Raw genomic sequence first — 24,994 nt, 5'->3', positions numbered from 1 at the left:
GTTAGTGTATTTTCTTATCTCTGTTTATAGTTAAAGGAAAAGCCACAATAGAAGCTGTTTAAAATACGGAAATGGTTCCTCAGAAGAGAGGTCAAGGGGTTATTTGGAGAGCTGGCAAATTCAGAATAATTTAGTAGTAGTGGAGTTCCTTGAGCTCTGGAGGCCAGGTGGTGTAAGGATCAGGGCTCACTTGTCCATGAAGATTAATATGGGGATGGAGGGAGCAGGGGGAGAGAAGATGTCTTGGTGTAAGCACTTGTTCTGCTGTTTGAGTTCTTCACTACCACCCTCCCTCCCCCCACAAAAACCCCCCAAAACACCAGTTCTTATTTCTGCCCTTCTCTCCATCTTCTCTGCTGGCTTTTTGAAGATACATGCTAACAGATGAAGAAGGAAGTCACCATTGTTCTCTGGTCTCATAGTATCTACTTGATTGAAACTGATTAGCTCTAGATGATGAGAGTCCTTGTAGCAGCAGGAGTTCTATGTCAGATGGGGCTCCACTGAAGGGCAAGGCTGCTCTTCCTCTGCAGCTGCCAGGCTGCTTGAAATTAGGCAGAATGATTTTGCACTTGGATAATAGGCAGGAATTAACTGCAGCTTACAGAGTGCTGCATAATGATGGGAAATGTGGCCGGCGCTAATCAAATGCATCTGCATATGGCATTTTCATTATGTGGAGGAGGCGTCTGTGCCCGCAGAAAGGAAATGAGCTTGTAGGGCTGGGATGGGTACATGTTTGAGAAGATGCATCTGCAGAAATGGCCTCCTCTTTCCTTTCCTGCGTTGAATCCTGACAGAATAATTTAATGAGGAAGCTAGCATGTCTACTTGCTATTGTTTCTTTTTTTAAAATAACAGCTTTATTGAGATATAAATCATATACCATATGATTCACCCATTAAAATGTGCAACTTGGTGTTTTCCAGTAGATCTGCAGGGTTGTGCAGCTATCGCCACAATCTAATTTTAGAACATTTCTGTCTCTCTTAAAAGAAGCTGTTGGTCCTTGTATGAAGAAAATGTAGTTTGCACTTTTTAAAAGATACTTTCCCCTCCCCTTTTTTGGCAGGAATACAGATAATCTTAGGGCTTTCGCAGAATCATCCTATTTCTCAGAAAGCGTTTGTTTTCAAAAGTAGTCATAAAATGTATTTTAATGTTCCAAAGGTTACCTGCTCTCCTGACTTTTGGACCCTACCTCATGAATTAGTTTTAATTACTTGGTTCATCTAACTACTAGTGGGGACCTTTTGATCTTCAAGTGACAGATTGCAGTTGAAAGGAATTTATTAGCTCTCATAACCTGATAGAAGGAGGGGTGTTGGCTTCAGAAATGAGTGGAGTCAGGGATCCTCTCTCCATCTCCCTGATCTTTTATCCCCACGTTGGCCAATTCGCCCCCATTACAGCTGGGGGGACTAGAGTGTGGGGATGGGGTGCACATCTGCTCCCCTCTGGTGCTTGAATCAGGGGTGCAACTGAGGCAGCAGAAGTAAGGCTGAGGGTCAGGTGCCTGGCCTCACCTCAGCTTGTCTCTATTTTTGTGTAACTGGTGTTTATAAATACTATAGGTTTTGATTTATTTCTTCATTCTTGGATTATGAATCCTCTTATTCAAGCAGTGGGACCAAAACAGCCATCTCAGGCATGTTGCTGTAACCAGTGTTGCTGATTCAGATGGTTACTCAAAGGATTTGAACCAGGTCCAGGCCCTGGGTGCTGCATTCTAAAAGATTCTCCCCAGCCAAAGGGCTCGCAAACTGGGTCTCTGATGGTCCTAGCTTAATCTCTCCCACAACATTTCAGCGCCTGGTTCAATGCCTTATTTTTCTCAAGAGGTTCAGTATCCTCTGTTATTTAATTCCTTAGTCGTCTTGGCATTGTATCAACAATTATAACATTTATAATTTAGTAAGTCACTCTAATTTGTATACCCTTGACATGACTAGACCTGACTTTTTAAAAAAAGTGAGTAAAAATATAATTTATCTGACACTGGTATTTAAAACTGTTATATACCTTGTTTCTTTTTTTTTCTTTCCTTGTTTCTTTTTTTTTAAAAAATTAGATTTGGTAAAGGTTTAAATTGAAATTTAGGAAACATTTTTTCATGATCCTGTGGTTCTAACATGTTCTGGTGAGGTTGACTTTATACTGGATAATTAAAAAGATATTCTGAGACCTGAATTGTGTTTTTATAAATCTATAACCAGCTGAAAAGCTTTTCTTTTACTTAACTCTTATTGAGCAGTTCTCTGAATACTTGGGACACATTGGCACACAAAACAGACCAAAATCCCTGTCCTAGTGGAACTTGGAATCTAATAAGGTATGGGAAAGAGACAGTAAACGCAAGTATAACAAACACGTAAATGTTATGGATGTTTGAAGGCAAGATGTGGTATGGAGAAAGTTGAAAATATGAGTCAGGAAAAAGAAGATGAGGTGTGGGATGGGGGCTGTCATTATAAACAGGGTGAGATTTTACAGATTTGCAGGAGGTGAGGGAGTAAGCCATGAGGCTGTCTCGAAGAAGAATGTTCCAGACAGAAAAGCCAGTGCAAAGGCCTTTAAGGTGGGGACTTATGCCTGGAGTGTTTGCAGAGCAGCCAGAAGACTTTGTGGCTGGAGCAGAGCACGTTCTTGTGAGACCTGTGAACTGGGGAGTCATTGTGGGGTTTTGACATGAGCGGGGACATGATCTGAAGTAGGTTTAGGAAGGTCGTCCTGGCTGGTGGTGAGCCTAGACTGCAGGGAGACCATTTGAGGCCACTGCAGCCTGTGATCAGGAGATCAAGAGGGAGGATGGTGCTGGACTGGGGTGGAGGTGGTGAAGGTGGTGAGGTTCTGAATATTGAAAGTAGAGCTCACAAGATTTCTAGTAGATTGATGTGGGAGTGTAAAGTGAAAAACAGTCAAGGATGATTCTAGGATTATTGGCTTGAACAACTGGGTCAAGATGGCTATGGGTGGAGTGGGGCGAGAGTTTTGTTTTAGACTTTTTTAAAATGTCTTTTAGACATCCCAGTGGACCTTTGGGTGGGCAGCGGGAGTGCTGGGATTGGAGAGAGGGCTGGGCCGGAGGTGTAAATTTTGGGTACTGATTGGAGCTTTGAGACTGGATTGGCTTAGCAAGATTATAGATGGAAAAGAGAAGGCGGCCTGGGGTGACTCTGTGTTGAAGGAGTGGAGGAGGAGGAGCCCACAGAGGCTGAAAACTAAGCTGTGAGTTAGGGAAGTGGAGCAAAGAAATGAGACAGCGTTTTGGCCCGGTGGCGCAGTGGTTAAGTTCTCACGTTCTGCCCCGGAGGCCCGGAGTTCACGGGTTCGAATCGCGGGTGTGGACCTATGTACCCTTTGTCAAGCCATGCCGTGGTAGGCGTCCCACATATAAAAGTAGAGGAAGATGGGCACTGATGTTAGCTCAGGGCCAGTCTTCCTCAGCAAAAAGAGGAGGATTGGCAGCAGATGTTAGTTCAGGGCTAATCTTCCTCAAAAAAAAAAAAAAAAGTGTTTTGGAATTGAAACTTTATTAGCTTTTAAATAACTTATCAATGTGGAAATGTGTTATTTGAATCGATAGAAATAATTACAAGTATTTAAGAAGAATGTACCTTCCTATTGCTCTTGATTTTTCTAAAAGAGCATATCACTCTGAAAATTTTTAATATTCTCAAAAACGTTGAGCCACGTAACACTTCCGGAAAATCAGGGGAAAGGGAAATGTTACTGATATTCCACCATCCTGACGTTGCCATTCATATTTGGGTAATTGCCTTCTCATTTTCCTCTGTATATTTTTTTAGTTGTAATCGTGTTGCCCATGACATCTTTGTTTCCTCTTATTTACTTGTTAGCAACATTTTTTCATGTTGCTATTATTATCTTCAAAACACAGTTTTTATTGGAGAGCTCTACTTCTTTTGGAATTGGTGTTGTTGATATAAGGATAAACAACGATGAGGCCAGCTGATCTTTACTTTCCCCTCCTTTCTCTGCTGGGCCCTGGAGTCTGTACCGGATTCATACTGTGCTTTGTCTGAGGATGGAGAATGCTGGAAGGAGAGGGGAAGATGTTGGAGAGCTGGGCTGAAAACAAGACTCCGGAGCAAGACAGGAGCAGGCCTGGTTGGTGGGAGGGTAACAAGCCTGTGTGGTGGGACAAAGGGAGGGCGGGCCTGTGAAGAGGGGCCTCTCTCTTGGGCCTGAGTGACCGTGGGGCCTTTCTTTCTTTGGTGACATCTTCAGCAATAACACTTCAGTGCCTCAAGGGTTTGAAAGAAAAATTACAATTTAAAAGGAAAACCGTTCGTGCACTATTTGCATATGAGTGGCGTCTGTATAATTAAGAACAATTAAATTCTCTGGGCTGAATTGAAAGGGAGGCTTCAGCTACTTTCGATGCTGTTCTAGTGGAGTGCAGCCTGGAGCTGTCAGCTCACTTGAATTAAGTTGGAGGCATTCTGCCCAGCTCCCCCCAACCCCGCCTCCCCCAAATAAATTAAATTCTGAAACAGACACCTTTTGGCCTTGTCCTGATTTGCTTTTGTAGAGTCCCTGGAAATCAGAATATGAATCTTTGCTACTTTGCTTTTCTGCTGACCTTAGAACTGATGCCTCTCTTCCCCTCCCTGGACACACTCTTCACTGAGCACTTCGCAAAGCTCTTTACTACAAATTTAATTTAATCCTCACAGTGGACCTAGGGGGTTACCTTAATTTTATAGTAGTGAAAACTGAAATTCCGATCACCAGGACATTAGGTGATGTCTTGTACTTGTCTTTCCAGTTAATTCCGCCCTTGTGGTTGGTCTCTGATTGGGACCCAGTGAGCCTTGCAGGCCCTGGGAATTCAGCAGACTTCTTTCTTTCACTGCTGTGACTTCTTATCCCTTGGACTCTTTTCTCCCAAGGCTGACTAGGAAACAGGACACTGTCTTCCCATTTTTCCTCTTCTGGTTTGGCAAGAACTCTGCCCTTTGTCACAAGGACTTCGAGGAGAGCAGGAAGGTAGCTGTTTTCCCTTGTAGGGTTCCTGCCAACCACCCCAAGGGAAGAAATTAACGCTGTATCACTAGTTGAGTATGTCTCAAGCAGTCTTCGAAAAGTAGAATAATTTTTACTCCTTGCCTTCACTGCAATGTAAATGGTCTTGGGCTCTAATTGGCAAAGCCCCTTCCAAGACTTTATTCCTAGAAGGCCAAGTCGGGAGATCACCTGCTTGCTCTTTCTAGCACCTCTTTTATTTCTGGTGTGGTCACATCAGCCTGGAATACTGTCCCACCCTGGGTCCCCTGAAGTGTCTCACAGAGGTCCTTCTAGGTCCCTGCCTGTATGATTATGAGGCAGAATGATAGGTTCTAAACTAGAAGGTAGATTCTGTGTGCCCAGTCTTTAGGATAGTTGACTTACAGCCATTTCTCAGTTTATACCAGCCTGTGGCCACAGCGATCATAGGCCACCACCACAGACAATGGCTTTTCCCAGTGAAAGGCAGCAGGAACCATCCTTTCTTAGAGTTTGTTGTTTTCTCATCAGGTTTGGGTTATGTTTGGGTTACTGTTACTGCTTTAGCCGTTTAGCTTTCTGATTTATTGGGATGCTCTGGTTCTGAACCACATGGAAGGCTGGCACTGCTGGAACCCGCCTCCCACAGAGCAAGCAGAGGCTGGAAGGATGGGGCAGTTGCATAGTGTCAGTTCTGTTGAGCAGTGGCCGCTGGCAGTTTCTGGTGTCAGAAAAGGGCTTAAGAAGCTCTTTCAATTAGAATTAAGTTTTGAGGTAACAGAGCTACAGAATACCAGTGGTTTAAAACAAGATAGAGTTTTCTCTCTTCTGTGGGAGTCTAGAGATTCTCAGACTCTGGCTCCAGGAAGTCTTCAGGGCCCCCGCTCCCTCCAGATCGCTACATTGCCTTCCCCAGGGTACCAGGCCTGGTACTCAGGGTGCAAGATGGCGGCATTTGTGTTCATGGCAGCAGATGGGAGGAGAGGATGGAGGAGAGGGCCAGAGGGTTCCTGGAAGCTGCCACACGATACTTCTGCTTACAGCCTCTTTGCTGGAACTTGGTCCTGTGGCCATACGCAGCTGCAAGGGAGCCTGGGAAATGTGCCCAGCTAAAAATTATATGGAAGAGGGAAAGGAGGGATATTGGGGGCCAAAGAACCGTCTCTGTCTCAGAACCCTGGTAAAGAAACTGTGAACCCCCTACCATTATTTCTCAAGGGAAAATTGCTTTTGACATAACACATTTTTAAGTTGTCCCCCACCCCCGCCATCCCTCGGGAAGAAAAATCTGGCCCTCTGACTTGTGTTAAGGAGAACTTGTTTTTCTGGGCACCTTCTAGGCTGGTTTCTCCAGTGTCAGTATTCCTTGGGTTTCACATGAGAAAAATCGCTTTTAAACCATTCTGACAGTGGGATTATATCATTTAAGAAGTGAGTTTGGCAGTAGTAGGTTGTGCGCTGTGGGCAAGTGTGTGGTGTATGCCTGTGTGTCGAGTGGACAGCTTAACAGTCCACTTAAAAGAACTTGTGCTACATTTCTTTCTTTTTTAAAAAAGTGTATTGAAAGGGTAGGTTTTTTTTTTTTCTTTTAAAGGGAGAAGACTTGGACTTGTTGAATAGTGACAGGTTGTCCAGGTATTCTGAGAAACAGGAACTCCTCAGATACACAGTTAGTATTGTACGAAGCTAACAATTGCAGTTTCCTTCCCAGTAAGCTGAGGCCGCAGGCTCCTTCATTCCCTGCGGCCAAGAAGGCCGTGAGGTTGGCCCTTCAAGGAACAGTTAAAAAGCTTAGAAATGTTTCATTAGGTTTTCCAGCAGTGTTTCTAATATTCTATGTAATTGCCTGGAGATTGTTTTGATATCTTTGCTTATATTGAGATAAAAAAAATCAATCATTTCATTGTTTTTGAATTAAAATATTATTCTGGGACATGAAGTTATATAGGATTATTCCTTCGTCTCACCAAGAAACTCTAAGAAATTACCTGATATACTTCAGTTTTTATCTTACCAACCTTTCTGCAGTCTGAATGCCTTCATTTGTGTTTTTCCTAGTCTGGAACTGCTTCCTCCATTTCCACCTGAAGACAGCATATCCAGCCTTGTCGGCGCTACTCAAACTCCACCTTTTCCAGAACACCTTTCCTTACCTGCCCCACACCATCTTTTTCTCTTATGGATTGTGCCTGTACCTTGTATGTGAGACTGTCAGCTCATGAAAGTTAGGCAGCCTCTTATTCGTCTTTGGATTCTTGGGTCAAGAATTGGCTGTGATAATAATGCGAGTAGAGTGAAGACGTTAACTCAGTCACTGGGGTTTGGCATTGCTGCTTTTACAATAGGGGTGAGTTTAGCTACCAAGTTGCTTAAAGGGTTATAGATGAACTTTTAAAAATAGCTGGCTCTAAACTTATGTGGCTACTTTGAGAACTCAAAGTTGGTTTTCTAAAAATAGCTACAATGGGGGCTGGCCCCGTGGCTGAGTGGTTAAGTTCGCGCGCTCCGCTGCAGGCGGTCCAGTGTTTCCTTGGTTCGAATCCTGGGCACAGACGTGGCACTGCTCATCAAACCACGCTGAGGCAGCGTCCCACATGCCACAACTAGAAGGACCCACAACGAAGAATATACAACTATGTACAGGGGGGCTTTGGGGAGAAAAAGGAAAAAAATAAAATCTTTAAAAAAAAAAATAGCTACAATGTTGTACACACTTCCAGGGTCTACCTGTGATGAAGAGGGAGTCCTTCATCCCTAGACTCCTGGCTCCTTTATCGTGTGCATTCTGCGTTGGCCTCCTCTCTCTGGTGTGTAGCATCTGGTCAACTCTATTACTGCTGGAAACGTCTAATGCTGAACTACTTTTTCATGCTAACTTGTTGTCCTAGAGCCGAAAGGTGTAGTGCAAAATGTATTTTGCAGATTTGAAAATCGCATTTAGTTATTTTAACATATAGTAGAGTCTAGTAAAAGATGTCAAATCTTTACGTCAAAGAGGAGAAGCCATACGTTGTAGTAAGGAGAAAGTTGGAACAGGAGTTAGGAAATATGAGCTTAATTATTGGCCTTTTCTTTTACAGGTTTTTGTAGCATGTGGACTGTGATATGATTAAATGTGTAAATGTAATAATATATTTTTAAAATTCTTTGAAATGCAAATGTAATGCCCTTTGGCCTTTTGAATATAAGGTCCTGATAGTGCTTCTAGAAGGAGGGGACAGATTTAGTGGTGTGAATGTGTCATATCCCAGGAGCGCCCTCAGCATCTGTTCTTGTGGAGTTAAAAGCACTGGCGTCAGAGTGTCAACAAGGCTCCCGGCTGGGCAGGTGGGCCATCCTTCACCAAGGTGGGAATACAGTGCTCTGAACCCATGGGGAGACTAAGCAAGATGTTGAACTCTGTCTTGGATTCCATTTGGGGCTGTCTGTGGACATCCCACAGGATGGCATCTGGTACAGATGGAGACCCGAGTCAGGAGCTCAGCAGAGGAATCCAGGCCACAGATACACAGGCTTGGGAAATGAATCAGTCAAACCACAGAAACCAACTCTGGCTGATTTAAACAGAAAAGGAATTTATTGAAAAGATGTTGGGCAGCTTACAGAATCTCTAGGAAGACTTAAGAGCCAGGCTCAGAAAACAAACAAGTAAAAAGAGGGCTTAGCAGTTAGAACCACAGCCAAAATGTGTCATGGAAGTAGACCACTGGGGACACTCCTGCTCCTGCTGTACCAGACTGCACGGCTGTCGCGGTTCCCCGCAGAACGGTTCTCCACCGTCCTTCCTTGTGGCATCAGCTCCTGATGCCCTGCCTCAGGTTGGGGAATCTGACCATGGCAAGGTCATCTACTGGTACCCTGGGTGCAAGCAGGGCTAGTAAAACTAGTAACTGGCCCCTTCAGAATCCAGAAGGGGTAACAGTGGGAAATCTGTGAATGCAGTAAGGAAGCTTAGATGCTGGACAGCCAAAGAAATGACAAGTATTGGTATAGGAAACATCCCCCTAGTGGCAGTGAGTGAGTGCGATGGGCCAGAAAGAGTGAGCCTTGAGGAAGAGCTAAGGAAACAGTAACATGGGAGAGATGGGCAGAGGGAGAGGAGCTTGACCAGGAGATGAGAAGGAGCAGCCGTAGAGGCAGGAGGAAGATGGGGTGAGATTTCCTAGAAACCAAGGGAGGGCACTTCAAGAGAGAGTAGCCAGTGGAGAGATTAAGCCAGCTCAGTGCTTGATTTCACACCTTGTCATCATGGATGACCTCAGCAAGAGCACTTTTGGTACAGTGAGGAGGCTGGACGCCAGAGAGATGGGGTGAGGGGCAGCGTAGCGTCGGGGCTCCGAATGTGCGTCCAGCTTCCCCTTCAACCACCCGACGGCTGAGTGGGCTTTGGCAAGTTGTTTAAAGCCTCAAAGCGTCTGTTTCCTTGTGTGTGGAAATGGGATAATAATAGTATCCACCCAGGGTTCTTAGGATTATGTGGGATAGTAAAGTGCTTGGCACAGCATCTGGTATACTGCAAGTGCTCAATAAATGTACTTGCTGTTGTCGTTACTTTCACCAGCACTTTGGCTCTGTAAGGAGGAAGAGGGCTTGAAGCAAGGAGGGAATGTTAGAGGGTCTTTTCAAGTGAGAGGGCCATGCGTGTCTCATGTACAAGTGGCAGAGAAGGACAGAGCCGGGAGGGCGATGGGGAGAGTGCTGATGAGGGCAGCTTGGGCGAGGCCCTGGAATTAGCCCAGGATCCATCCAGAAAGGGGAGGTAGGGGTTGGTCTTTGAGAGAAGGAACGCCTCCTCCATGGATGGTATGAGAGAGGCCATCAGCTGGAGGGACAGATTGGTGTGGAGGACTTTGTCCTGGCCTTGGGAAGGCTTGGCCATCAATACACCAGGCTGGGTTAACACCCCAGATAGCCTGTTCTCCATGAGAGTGCCTCGGAGCGCCTCACTGTTGGTATTGCTCCAAAGACTTTCCTCTTGGCTTTGACCTTGAAGCCTGAAGCTTTTAATAGTAAGAGAAACTAGGAAAATCGTGTCCTACCAAATGACTCCTCCCCCACTCCCCCCTGCTTTGGGAATTTAATGGGGAAAAATACTGGCTTCTACCTTCCTTGTTAAATGGTTTTTGCAAGTAGTTAATTTGCCAGGAAGAATGGCAGTTCTAACTTAGGTAGACATCCCTGTGTGTTTCATGTTTTTTCGTATCAGTAAACTTCTGGGGAGAAGTATTTTTTTAGTTAAAAGAGCAGAAAACAACTTGTAGTATAAGGTTATAAGGTAGGATTTTATAACTCGTGTAGTTATAGAACTCATTTCATAAACTGTGCAGTTCAGGTCATTTATTTTTCCCCAGAGGCCCTAAAGCTCTGTGTCCTCAGATCACGGGAGTGCTTAGGGCAGCTTCTGAGCTGAACTGTTGGTGGGAGACTGTGAAGGCCTTGCCCTAGTGTGGGCAAGCTTGAGTAAGGGCTGCCCCCGGGCTGGGGCTTCTTATATCTGTGCAGGGATCAATTCCAGTTCCATTGCTAATGGAAAAGTACTAAGTTCTTCCAAGGTCCCTGGGAATAGCAGCTGAGTCCTAGAAATACCTGTTTCTTGCTCAGGGCCCAAGGGGATTAACAGTGCATGAATCCCTACCTTTGTGGAGTCTACAGGTCTCTAACAGTGCTCCCAGCACTGGGATCTGAATAAGCACCACATTCTTGTGACTCAGACAGAACAGCCCAGCCAGTAGCTCGCAAGTTTAATGTGTCTTTCTTTGAATACTTCAGAGTCTAGACAATAGCATTATTTTGGTGTGGTCTACTCTGTTACCTTTCTGAGGTAGAGAGGGTTTGTGAAATGAATGAGAAACCTTTCCTCTTGTCCTTGCAACCTTTTTACCTTCATCTGGTGGTAAAACCATTGTCATAACCTTAAAAGAATTTTTTTAAACATACGCTGTTCTCTCTAAGCATTTGAAAGAGTTTGCATAAAAATGGCAGCTGGCTGTAGATGTTGGGGCTTGAGAGACACATGAAAACCAAGCTTTTTAGGAATATGGAAAACCAAACAGTTCCACTCTCCCTGTCGGAGGTCATTGCTATCTCCCAAATCCCTGTTAGAAGGTGAAGTTATTGTTCAGAAAGGACTACTGCCTCTGCAGGCTCTCTGCAGAAACATCACAGTGTTCTCCAGACTGCAGTTAGACCTGTAGGTAAGTAAGGTCCAGCACAGACCCACGATACGTAAGACTTGTTTCCTGGAGTGTTGGGGCGAGCGTCTGCTGACTCTTCCACCGTGCCACTGTTCTCAGAGTTCATAAAGCCATCCTTGTTAGCTGCAGTGCCGTCTCAGGGCTGCCCTCTGTCAATGAATAAGAGGCATAAAACTGCAAGAGAAGCAAAAAGTTTGTTTGGGGTCTCAAGAGTTGCTATTCAGTAAAACAGATTCTAGTAGAAACTCAAATGTGCTCTGATTATAGGAGAGGGGCTTAAGGCTTTCATGGGGAAAACGGAGGAAGATGAGGCAGTTGTATTAAGGAAGAGTTCATTGGTGCTAGATGAGGTCAGGTTGGGTTTGTACTTCGTAGATTGGCTTAAGATTCGGTCATCAGGCAAAGGCTAGACTTGTACTTCTTTGGTTAGGGATTCAGTCATCAGCAAAGTCCAGTTTGATCAGTCCTTACAAACAGGATATCCTTGTCTTTCCCAGCTTCTTGGAATGTTGATGGTTTGGTCCAGTTTGGAAGGTAAAGAAAACAAGACATGCAAGGCAATTCTTCTGAAATGGCTGCTCTGGCTCTGTTTTAATATGGCTCCACTCATGTCGCCTTCCATACCTCTTGTCTGCTCTCTCCTTTCCTCAGTGTTCACAGTCACCTCCCTTGCTTTATGCTTTGCACTCTACCACTCAGAGCCAAGAGGCTACCTTTCTAGTGTGCTTTCCTTGTTCAGAAAGTGTTCTCCAGATGTGCCCTGTGTTTTGCCGTCCTTTGCATCCTCCCTTGTGCTGTTAACATTGCTGAAGGTGGCTTCCATTCAGTTTCCATTTGTGAGCTGTTCATTGAAGTCCATTCCTCCCACCCACCCTTGGAAATCTTTCCTGACCTTTTCAGGTAGATTTCTCCTCTTCACTCTGAACTCTCTTGACCTTTGAGTTTTGCTTGTTGGCATACGAGCCTTATCTAGCTTGCTGGATTATTACCTTGAGGGGAGAATCTTCCTGGACTCTTTCGGAGTCATCCACTCCAGCTCCCTCCATTTGCTGAAGAGGAAGCTGAAGCCTTGTGTCATGGGAGCTCATATCACATCTACGACCTGAACCAAGGTCTTCTCATTTCCAGTGAAATTTCTTTTCTCTTGTCCTAGCCACTTTTTCGAACTGTGTTTCTTTGTTTTATACATAGAGAAAAAAAGATGGCCAAAGTTTAAAAAAAAAGAAGAAGATAAAAGAAAAAATCAGGTAATCTTAGGCAAAGGTATTTTTTCAAAGTCCATAACATGTGGAATTTCTTGTCCACATATCCTCCCGCTGAGGGACGGCTCAGCTCTTTGCAGGAGGTGGATGTCTGTAGAATAAGGCGAAGAGAGAGTGTGGGACAGGGTCCATAGAGAGTCATCTGCGGTGAGGGGGCTCTTCTATCGCTTTACTTTCTTTTCTTTTTGCCTAACTCCTGATAGAGAAGCAAAAATGGCTCCTCTTTTATTTTTCTCTTTTAATAAGGGCCTTTTCCTTATAATTATTTTGCAAATGGGGAAAGGGTGAACATTAAAATATGTAGCATAAATTTATAATTTATTTTTACAAGATGCATGTGTTTATTTTATGCCAGATGCTGGAACTCTTAAGAATGACAAAGGCCAGGATGACTTTGACATAAAAGAATCATGTTGTTTATTAAGGGTGCAAATGTGAAAAGATTAATGCTAACTTTTGAGAGAAAGGAGAAAAGGGAGGAAATTTTATCTTTTGCTGCCGTGTAGCTCTTAAGGCTTAAGTTAATTTTTTGAAGTTGTCAATTTAGAAATGAAAACTTTGGCATCTTCAAACATAATATAATTTCTTAGCTAGCACTGATATTTGATGATAATTATTGATGTCTGCAGTTGACTAAATTTTGGTGGTTTGCTGGTTTTGCCTCCCCTCAGTGTTTAACAAATCCTTGAAGACGTGTGTGTCTGTGTGAGAGAGAGAGAGAGAGGAAGAGAGAGAGAGAGAGAGAGAGAGAGAGAGATTGAGAGTACTCCCCCAGTCAATACCTATGTCTAAAATGGTTTTATCTATGAGAACTAACTTAAATTTATATGGTGATGTTAAATCTCCTTGTAACTTGATCTGGTTTCCAAATTGTAAAGTCAAGTGAGCTGAAATTGACCAATGACGAAGATGAATCTGTTCTGTGACTGTTAACAAAAAATATTGACATACTTTTTTTCCTCCATTGTGAGGTCAAAACAGAGTTTTCTTTGAAGTTAGAGAAAATCTGGCTATTTCTACCTATTGCTTTAGGTTGGACCTTAAATGTCTGATTTTCATTGAGTATATAAAACTTCCTGATTCTGGGATTTAAAAATCTCTGCTGTGTGACATGAGATGGCCCAGGTTTCTATTTCACTTCTATTCAGAGATAATTACAACTACCCCATTTGGGACTTTTAATCCAGGGGTCAACTCTGACTCTAAGCTCAATTGGCTTCTCCATCTGTTCTCATTTCTTTTCTTGTTAGATGAGAGTCATCCTCTTAGTAACACGATCTAATATTTATTGCAATTAACCATGTTCCAGGCATGAAGCAAAGGCTTTATTGTCTCATTTTAACCTCACGGTAACTGTAAGGTAGATGCTGTTGTCACCTTCACTTAAGGTTGGGACTTTTGAGAAGTTAAGCAACTGACCCACTTATGACTAGAAAGTGATGTTCTTGGGCTTGGAATCCAAGTTTGTCTGGACTCTGAAGCCCGGGCCCTCACCCAGCAGGCTACACTGCCTTGGTTCCTTGGGTAGGTCATGGGAACTTGGATAGGCTCAAACTCCATGCTGGGTTCATGTTTCAGACCTGGACCCATCTGCATTGGAATTTTGGCCCTGCCTCTTAGTAGCTATGTGAACTTGGGTGAATTACTCAAATCCTCCAAACCTCCTCTTCGTTCACAGGTTGTGCGTGAAATCTGATGATAAATCTACTTTCAGTACACAAGACAGGAAGAGGACTGTCATAAATTATTTTACTTATTACCTACACAGTAACCTGACTTTTCTAAGATAAGTTGTGGCATGTCAAGTTGCCTGTTTTCTTTTTATTCTGGAATGCTGAGCCCTGGCCAGCTCGGTCTGGAGTTGGGTGGCTGTGGTGCGTCTGATGTTGGTTTCTCTTTACATCTGTTGCCTTCTCTGTCTCTTCAAAATATTTCCGGAGGCAACTGGGCATGTTAGTCGCCTTCTTTGTCTGAACTTTTGGGGTTTGAGAGGTCCAGTAAATAGCACACCTCTTCTCTGCCTGAGCTTAATCCAAGTGGAGAGGTTGGCAGGAGTTAGGCAGGTGAAGACTGAGGTGTCACCTTTATTATTAATACAGTTGATGTTGGAGATGGAAGAAAGGAGATATAGAAGATAAGGGAGAGAGGATTCTTAGGAGAGTGGATGGAGGAAGGGAACCTTAGATACAGACAGAAAAGTGGAGGGAGGAAGAAAAGATTGCAGCCAGGAATCTTGAGATAAGGATTTTGAAAGGGGTTCTCTGGTCTCCGTATAGTTTGTACCTTTAAGAAAAATGGGAGAGGGACTTGCTGATGGTCACAAAGCTTCTATTGGCCACCAGATTTGAAACTCAAATGTCCACTCGTGGACCAGCCTCTGAATCATGCTTGGTGGAGGGCTACTTGGTGTGAGGAGAAAATGGAAAGATTGTATTTTGGAAAGCTTGCTTGAGTCTTTGAAAACAGTTATACATGTTGCAGTCAGAAGCTTCTCCAGTTAAATATTTTTGCATTACATGGCTTTTAAAATGTTGTATGACAGTTGAGTTTCTAGATATATATATATATATATATATATATATACACATACACATGCACATATACATATATTTTTTAAATTTTACATGTATGTTTTATATATATACTTTGTATCTTATGTCTTTAAGTATGCTTAGATATTGTTAGAGCATATGATTTTTCTTTTGTGTGTTTTCTTTATATGTTTTTTGGTATGTTAATTTGTGGCGTTTGATTCTGAAGGAAAATGAAATCATAATAATGATTAATACCTGCTGAAAATGTGACCTGCCATGTGAAATTTTATGTGATTGTTCTTCCTGAAAATACAGACCGGTGATGGTTTCAGCCTTCAGGAGCAGCCCTGGCTTTGCTCTCCATCCTTTCCCTGTTCTAAGTAGTTTTTAACAAATTTAGAGCTCTGACCTCCCTGTCTCTCCGCCACCCCACCGCCACCCACTTTGCTTGTGTGTCTTGTCTTGTTTGGGGTTTATGAAAATAGGCATGTTATCTGAATTCATCCAGAAATGAACCCTATTAAAAATTAAATACCCCCATTTTTGTCTGAATGCTTGTAGAATCTATATACTTGATATGAGGTTATGGGAACTGTAACCTAAGAGTACTTTAAATTTTTGCAGCTGTGGAGTTATATTAGACTTCTAATAATGCAATTTTAGCATTTAAAATCTAGTTCAGACTCACCTGTAAGAGACTAAAATTGTATCTCATGAGAATCATTGGCCTAAGTATATCCTCTTAACTCAGCATTCCAATTTTAAAACTACAACAGAAACTAATCTCTCTTTTCTTCTCTTTTTTAGCTTCTCAGACAAACTATTTAGTGGAAAGGGCTTACATTTTCAGCCATCAGTTCTAGACTTTGGAATTCAGTAAGTATCTCTTGTTTATAATTTTTAATAACTTATTTTATTTGCATTATTTTGCTTTTAGGATATCTTTTATATATGTATAATGTTAAATGCATTTTAAGTATATTAATAATATTAAGGGATATTGATCATGGGACTTGTTAAAAGGAATATTTTTGTGAAAAGGAGAGTGTAAGAATTGTTTCAGCCCTTTCTTTAGTTTTTAATATGTGAACCTGATAATGTTTTATAGTGATTAGAATTTAATAAGTCAGTGTTAAGTCCTTGTTTTTAAAAAACAAATCAGGTTATTTTATAATAAAAACTCTAAATATTGATAGCTTCTGAATTCTTTTGATTCGATTTGTTTACTCACTCATTTTTACTGCTCGCTATGCTTCAAGATTTGCAACTGCACTGCACAAACATTAGTTATTGTGATTAAGACTTTGGAAACAAGTGGGGAAGACAGCATATAAGCTATAATTACTTACAGTATATTATGTTAAGAATCCTGAGATGAAGGAAATGTGATCTGAGTGTAGGTGGAGGGACTAATCTGGGAACTCAGAGAAATTAAGGAAGAGAAGGGGGAAGCTGTGCAGAAGAGGGGACTTAAATGCTCTTGTTGGCTGTGATAAAGTTTGAAACTGAAAGTATTAAATTCCCTGGGTGCAGAATATTGCAGCACTGAATAGATATAATTTCAAATTAGTAGAGTTTGAAGGGTGGAAATAAAAGAGTATTTCAGGTGTAAAAGCTCTGCTTGTTTTAGCAGCCTGGAACATCACTTCAGGTTTACGAGAAAAGCTACATGAATGAAACAACCATGGTGATAGGAGAGCAGCTGAGATGAGTTAGTGGCGGTCTCCTGGGGTGCCCTCCTTTATTCATCTGGATTTCCTCCTTTCCGTTTCTTTCTGATCCTCAAAAAATTAGAGCTGCAGTGAAGGAGAATGAATTTTAAGTTTGAAAGTACCTGTTGAGCTTTTTAAGGAGATTCTGTAAAAGGAAGAAGAGATAAAAGTGGGAAGGGAGATTACTGACTTTACAAGATTCTAGGTGTCTGCTTTTTTGTTTTTGAATTTTTATACTTTAACTCTCAGGTAAAGAAACTTTATTAGAAGCTAAATTTATAATAAAACCTCACTGATTTCAAATTCTGAGGGAGCACTTTGCTTTTGTGAAACGTCTTTATAGTAAAAAATTTTAATGCAGGACCTACTTTAAAAAGTGTATAGTACAGATAGGTAGATACAATAAGATGGATAGTAGTGGGTACGGTTAGATTAGCATAACAATTCCAGTTCATCGGGCAGTGGCTGTCTGTGATATATTTAGTCTTCAGTAACATAAAAACCCTGTAATCAATGCACATGGATGTGTATATATGTTAGCTTTATATGTTAATTACATATATACATCAGTTGCTGGTCCTGATAGCTGAAAGCATGTTGAAAAAAAGGCTTAGTGTCTTTTATTTGAAAAGGTTACTAATTTTTAGACTCAAGTCACCTTTGGATGATTCAGTTATGTTTATGTAGTATTTTTACAGTTCTCAAAGTACAGTGATGTCTCTTGTCATTAGAGTCTTAGATCAATCCTGGAAGGATAGGTATTTGAGTCTGTGTGTGTATCGTTTTCCCATATCGCTGTATTTGAGCATGTGCTAAAATGTGTTCATACGTTTTTTGCTGAGGAGTAATGCAGATTGCCCAAGGTCGTTTGACTAGAAGTGACAGAATAAATCTGACATCTAAGCCAGCAGACACCAGGCAATTTTTCTTGTAAGTGAAATCTAGGATTTGATTATGGGAATAAATTGTTTTTGCTGAAGTTTTAAAAATCCCCGTAAGAGCGAACTATAGTTTAAATTAAAACACTTTTAAAATTAGTCAAGTTTTACCTGACTTCTGACAAATGTTCTAATTTGTAGGCATCAGATTAAAACTTGAGCCAGAGGGTTCTTCTCCCGATTTCTTCACTGCCCTAAATTCAGCTTTTGCTAGTGTTTATTTTGATGTTGACCTTGGGCAGACCCTATCCCTTTTCATAGCTTTGATTTCCCTTTAGAATGCAGAATCAGGGTCATGCTATTCTGTTGCCCTCTGCCTACTTCTTAGGGTTTATTGTAAGGGTTAATAGTTGGCTGGTCCTGCGATTTAAAGTGCTAATCGTTCATAAGAGATTTTAATCATTCTTTTGTAGTATTAAATTAATAGAGTATCTTCCAGTTGTCACTGGTGAAGGAAATTCTTATCCTCATAACAGCTTTAAAAATAGAATTTACAAAAATAGAATAAAAATAGCTCAGGGGTCACTGGGTTTCAGCCTGCGTTCTCTGTTGGGTCTGGGGAGGTCTCTGGTAGCTGCGGTCACTGGGCTCGGTAGCATGGCAGTTTTGCAATCTTATTTTCTAACGTATTTCTCTGGGAGACATTTGTATCCTTTGAAACCAAAAATCTTGTATTCCAGTTGTGCGAATTGGATAGAAAGCTTTGAGGAGAAGTATTAGTAACTTTGCTGATTGATTCATGTTATTTACCTAAAACCACAGAGGTCCTTATTTACTTAATTTAATTGTGAGAAAAATCAAATGTGCCCTTGGTACTGCTGAGGTAGGGCTTTCTGAGGTGACCTTTAATGCTTACGGTAGTATAAAAGAATTTTAGTTGTATTATTTAGGAACACTCTAAAAAATCAAACTTTTAATTATACTGATATGTATTCTGTTTGTAACTGGCTGTAAGGACTTATTTTTTAAAATACACATTGGACATATTAAACCCTCAATTAAGACCTGTGATTAAAAGTAGGAGGAAAAGCTAGTAGAAGAATTCCAAGGATTTGATGGTGATAATACAGTATTTTGGAAATCCCATTGTATATAAGAGAAACAACTTAGATTTCATTTTTCAAAAAGGACACATTTCTAACATAAGAGAAACAGGAATAAAATCTAAGAGATGCAAGCATAATGTAGATGAGTTTTTTGCCGAATTTAGAATATAGTTTTATGTCTGGGCCATACTCATGAGAATTGTGTATTTGGGTCTCTGCCGCTGAGGATATTGAAAGCGGAGAAATGACTTAAGTGAAATTTTTGCTGGCGCTCTATTCATTATGACATAATTTATCTAGAGTGAATTTGGTGCTGGGCAGTAGGAATCAGAGTTGAACAATTAGAGGGGACATTGCAGGTAGTTCCGGGTAGATGGGCCAGAGCCCAGCTCCCTTCCTCTTGCAGTTCCTTTGTCAGAGGCCACGACCTTCTAGATGGAGAGCTCTGCTGAAAAGCATCCTGACGGTCTTCGTCACTTAGGCTGTTTGCTGTAGAGCACAGATTCTTGCTCTGAGGTTCACGGGAAGTTTTGAAATTATGTATAGAACTTTTTGCACGTGCCTGTTTGTGGAGGGAGGAACTAAAGCTCTGAGCAGAATTCTCTGCAAGACTCATGGTTTCAGTGGGTAAGAGCCGCTGCTAGAGAGTGTTGCAGACCCTTTTCTCAGGAGAAGGGGCTTTGGCAACAATTAAGTTTTCCTTTAGAAGATGTAAGATAATATCTTTGTGAACTGAAATCTATCCCGCAAAAAAGCCTTTTTAAGTTTATTACTCAGAAAACAAACCTTAAGAAAATGGGGTTTTTCTATGAGTATAGTTTCTCATGTAAATTTATTTTCATTTGAATTAGAGACTCAAGTCAGACAAGTGACTCATTCCCATTATGTGTGTTTTGCAGACAGGTAGTGGCCTAGATGGATTGAATTCTTCTAACGTGGAAACCAGCGGGGTGCTGCTGTGGGTTGGCATAAGTCTGGAAAAAGAAGGGATTTATTTTTTTCAATATTTGACTGTTGTGGATTAAATGTTTTATTAATAACAGAATTTGATCATTGTTGCTTTTAACTTTGTCATGATCAGCAACAGCTTTCTAGGTTTTAAAGTATATAGATGGATGGATGGGTGGTTGTATAGTTATATTTATAACCACACAGTAAATTGCTTTGTTTCCTTGTTCCCCTCCTAGGTTCCTGGGGCACCCCGCAGCAAAGATTCTCTATGCTTATAACCCTAGTAGGGATAGCGAGGTCGTGGTGAATTCAGTGTTTACAGCTGCTAGACATTTTCATGTGCCTCCTGTTCATTGCAGGGTAAGTGTTGATGTACTCTTGGAAACTATGCTGTGGCAGGCTGCCAGGTTTTCTTGCTTTCTTTGGCCTGAAGTTTTTGCTTTCTGCTCCCTGTCTCCCCTTTTTCTGCTACCCAAACTCTTTCCTTCTGCTTTAGCATTTATTTTTTCAGTTGTTCATATTTGTAATTTTGGTGGCTCTTGATATCTACATGGAAAAAAAGTTTAAAGAGTCTAAACGAGGTAGTAATGTATGTATATTTAATATGACTTTCTCATGCTCAAAGAAACTTAGTATTGTTAGTCTTAAAATGACTACAAATGCTGAAGCATTTAGTAACTAATACAAGTTTATAGTCATGATCTCTTCACCTGGCAAACCTACTAAGATAGCTGGGACTTCTAAGTGTAGGTCTCATAGGTATTAAAAGGCTTTGTATAAAGCTAATTTGTGCCTTAACACAGAACTCAAAACTTTGGTCTTCTAATAGTTTTAGTTTCAATGGTCATTTACTTTTCATGAAGATCCTAATTACTGGTAAAGTTTATTGATTTATTTTGCTTACTATGTCTACCTGATATTTACTTCTTTAAAAAATAAATACTAGGACTAAGGAGATGATGTAAGGGGGAGCCCAGTATTTTATGACTGTCTGTCCAGATAAATGCTGTCACTGACTTTTATTAAGTATGTATCAACATGTTTGTACGTTGGCGGTTCTCTTTATTTAAGTGGACTAGAGCTGTGTTAGATAAAGGCCATTGAATGTGTGGGTGTGGAGATGAGGGCAAAGGAAAGATGTGAGGCGGGTGACCCCAATCTGAAGGGAAAGGACTTGGTAGCTATCTTGACATAAGTCTATGGTATCTTCTTTAATAGATTCTCTTGGACATTGATCCCTTTGGGAATTCTCAGAGATTCATAATACTTACAAATCAAAGGTACAGAATATGCAAACATCTGTTAACAGAAATTGTCATAAAGAAAGTCTGTGAAAGAGAGTTTTTCAACTGGGGGCCCTTCCAAATGGCTAACTAGGTACCTTTCTTTCAGGTAATTCCAGCAATGGGGAAAACTTCCTTCAGAATTATTTTCTTACCTACTGAGGAAGGAAGCATTGAAAGTTCTTTATTTATTAATACCTCCTCATATGGAGTCCTTTCCTATCATGTAAGTAACTTTTTCTTTTGTCACATGGGTTGGTTGTTGACTTAACAGAGGGGTTTGGATAGTTTAAAAAAAGACTTTGGGAAATGTTGCCACCTGGTTTATGTTGTTAAAATACAGGATTGTTAGCGATGTTGAAATCGCCAGATTTCCCCCTTCCTTGGCCTAACTTGCCACACACAGTTGGCCATCTTCCGTGCAGAGCACAGACCTACAGTTCTCACCATGGGTCTTTGAAGGGTATTGGAACAAAAGAAAGGAATCTACCATATGCAGTTTTCTAGTATAAAATACAGCAGACTTTCAAAATTCATGGCCCTTCTGGCAAACAGTACAAGGGGAAGGAGCTATAAGGGCATCCTCTGGTGATTTTGTCTCCTCCCCTCTTGGGCTCAGGAATATCTCTGATCGGGGGACATGAAATGCGTGCTTGGGGGCCAGTTCTCAGGGAGATAAGTGTTCATATCAAGCCAGTAGGTAGGGAGTGTGAAGAATCTTCTTGTTGTTCACAAAAGTAGTTAGGAATCTTTATCTTAAGTGGTATCTGTGACATCTTTAATAGGACCTGGTATCAAGTGATTTAAGTGCCAAGATCTATCATTTTTGAGGTTAATTCTTATTGGATTCTGTTAAACACATGGTCCCATATCAGGAAGCTTGTTTATTTGTGAAAAAACTTGCTACAGTGAAGAACATTCAGCTTAAATACAGCAACTTTTGTTGCATTTTCTGTAGACAAAGATAAATATAATAATTGGATTGATAGAGTCTTAACGGCCAAAGAGATGAATACAGATTTCTTTTGGGAAGGTATTTCAGCATTGTGGCAGCTGTGTTTCACAGCTAACAGAGGAGTAACTCTCTCCTTTTCCTGTAGGTATCTGGAATCGGCACTCGCAGGATCTCTGCAGAAGGGTCTGCAAAGCGGCTACCAAATGCTTATTTTCTGCTTCCACAGGTCCAGAGCATTCAGCGTTCACAGACACAGGTAATTTTAACGCTAGATTTATTTTGAATGCTAGTAAACACCAAACTTTGTAACCTTCTAAATTTATCTTTTGCAGAGTACATATGGACCTTTTTACATAGTCAGAATTGGGATTTTACTCTTTCCTGCTTTTGAAAAAATCCCAATATATGTATATAAATATACATGAATATTTATGTATAATATGTACAATATTTATGTATTTATATATAATATATGTATGTAAAGTATCAGTGGGCTCCACATACTTCTTTTTCAATGGCTGTATAGTGCATGGTGTTGATATTTCATAGTTTGCTTAATCCTGTTGTTGGTCATTTGAAATCTTTCCAGTTTTTCCTTATTATTGCCTTTAGGCCATGTCCATATTTTATGTTTCTTTGTTTCTCTTTTGGATTACCTGTTTCCTTGGGGTATATTTCATAAAGAGAGATTCTGTAGTTAAAGACTAGGAACTGTTTTCTAGAGCTTGTTAAATCTTGCCAGGCTGCTTTTCAGGGAGAGAGAACCTCCGGGCTCACCAGTAAGGATATTGCTCCGAGAATGTCTTATAATCTCCCCCTCCCTGCTTCCAGCCCTGCCCGGGGTGGCTTAGTGGAAGGAAATGTTTTTGATGTTTTAGTGGGATATAACGGTACCTTAAAAATCTTTTAATACGTATTTCATTAATAGTTTATAGATTTGGCCATTTTCTCCCTTTGGTTTTCCATATTTCCTCATAACTGTGGGTAACTTTTGAAATTGGAAAAACTCTTGAACCAATATATTATGAACCTTACCACCTTCCCTACCTTTTCTTTCTAATTAGTAAATAAAGACCATTGATTAGATTTGTCGTCATAATACCTGGGGCTTTCCTTCATTGAGCAGTCTTAGTGAGCCTTGCTATGGGCCAGGCATTGGTCTAACATTTCTGTCTTCATGGAGCTTTCATTCCAGTTTGGGAGACAAACAAAATTAATTTACCTGTAATACAATGTCTGGGAGCTTTGCCAGCAAATAGGGAATTCTTAGGGATTTTTAATACTATTTTCATTTTTTGTAAAACTGAGTAGTCCTTCCTCTCAGGATTTTAAGAAAGATTTCCTTTTTTTTTTTTTAAATAAGGAAGATTGTCCCTGAGCTAACATTTGTTACCAATCTTCCTCTTTTTGCTTGAGGAAGATTGACCCTGAGCTAACATCTGTGCCAGTCTTCCTCTATTTTGTATATGGGATGCTGCTACAGCATGGCTTGATGAACGGTGTGTAGGTCTGTGCCCAGGATCCTAACCCATGAACCCCGGGCCACTGAACCTGAGTACGCAAACCCAACCACTCTGCCACAGGCCGGCCCCAAGGAAGATTTCTTTTAATTTGCAAATTTAGATTTGGTTTAAGTCCTAAGACCAGTGGATGTGTATTGAATGGTTTTAAGCAAGAGAGTGATCTGATCTGACTTGCATTTTTATAAGGGCTCAGAAAGGGCTAGAGTAAGTTTAATTTGCATATGCTGACAGCTTTGGTTTTTTCCTAGGAACATTTTTAGCCTTATCTCAGGGTTGTCCTTCAGCAAAGGGAGCAGCTGAGAATGGCCAGGTTTCTCTGGTGACTGAGACTGGGAGCTTTGAGTGCCAGATGCCGTGTTAGTGGTGATATAAGTATTGAAGCAGACAGGTGTTCAGATTACTTTCGTTAATGGGGTTAATTTAAGGATATATGGAATTAAGGGAGAGCGGAAACTGACCTTGCAGGGGCCTGCAGGAGACCTTCATATGATGAGATCTTTCATGTTATTCATTTGAAGAGAGCTTGGGTGTTACACACTCTACCTGGCAGATCCTGTCTACTGGCTGTGATGCCCACTGCCCTTTCCCGCATCCAGGCCATCATCATCTCTCTCCTGGACCACTGTAGTAGCCCCGTAACTGGTCTGCCAGCCTCTACTTTGGCCCTTTCTAGTCCCTCTCCCACAAATGCAAGTTAGACCACCTTACTCACCTGCTTAACATGTTTTGGTGCATTCCCGTGGGTCTTTGCATTTAAACCGAATCCTCTGTGTGGCTGTAGGGCCTTGCACAGTCTGGCTGCTGTTTCTCTTCAGTCTCCTTGCACACTGCTTTCTTGCCCTCTGTGTTACAATCACACTAGCCTTCCTCTGCGTGCTTACACGTGCCGTTTTCACTCCTGCCACAGATTGTGTCAGCAGTTTCCTCAAACTCCCCCTCCTCCCTCTTCAGATTAACTTTGTTTCGTCCTTCCTCTTTCAACTCAAGCTTGAATTCTTCAGAGAATCTTGTCGTCTCTCCCTATTCTAGTTCAGGACCTTTGTTGGATTGTGGCAGAACTGTGTTCCTTCCCCCTTAGAACACGTGTCCCCATTAAATAATTGAACACCCCTCGTGTGGTTACTTAGCCACCCTCTCCTTGACTCCGCGGAATTTAAGCCCCATGAAAGCAGGGACTGTCTGGTTTGACTCTCCTTGGGATTCCCTGGGCCTAGCCCTGGGCCTGGAGTTGGAGGTGCCTAGTACACGTTGGTTGAGTGAAGTTTTGGCCCCGAGGCAGGTCGGTAGCTCTTCCCCACAGGCGTGGTTTCTGTTGCTCCCTGCCCTGTGGCCCGCCATGGTGGTAACTTGGCTTCTCCCAGTCTTTAACGCCTTAGCTGATGCCAAACTCTCTCTGTTTGGTTTCTTTTTCCTTTTTTGCATTCTAATTTATTTTCTAACGACCTTATTGAGAGAGAATTCACATAACACAAAGTTTACTCATTTGAAGTATCCAATTCAGTGGTTTTTATTATAGTCACAGAGTTGTGCAGCCATCAGCACAGTCTAATTTTAGGACATTTTCTTCACCCAGTCCCTAGCAACCA

At 41.5% G+C, this 24,994-nt stretch overlaps 1 protein-coding gene across 3 annotated transcripts in view; it reads left to right on the top strand.

The window, feature by feature from the left end:
- Positions 1-24,994, top strand: part of TMEM131L (transmembrane 131 like) — a 150,195-nt gene that overhangs the window by 54,684 nt on the left and 70,517 nt on the right. For 2 of the 3 annotated variants that reach the window (XM_005607805.4, XM_070257671.1), the window contains 4 exons: positions 15,808-15,876; positions 19,884-20,007; positions 21,040-21,156; positions 22,031-22,141. In XM_005607805.4, the coding sequence (XP_005607862.4) occupies positions 15,808-15,876; positions 19,884-20,007; positions 21,040-21,156; positions 22,031-22,141 (421 nt within the window). Of the gene's footprint in view, positions 1-14,144; positions 15,877-19,883; positions 20,008-21,039; positions 21,157-22,030; positions 22,142-24,994 lie in introns of all 3 variants that reach the window. The other variant, XM_070257673.1, reaches the window with a different exon arrangement.

Source organism: Equus caballus, chromosome 2, assembly GCF_041296265.1.
Source record: "Equus caballus isolate H_3958 breed thoroughbred chromosome 2, TB-T2T, whole genome shotgun sequence".
NCBI lineage: Eukaryota > Metazoa > Chordata > Mammalia > Perissodactyla > Equidae > Equus > Equus caballus.
This window is presented reverse-complemented; position numbering and strand designations above follow the sequence as displayed.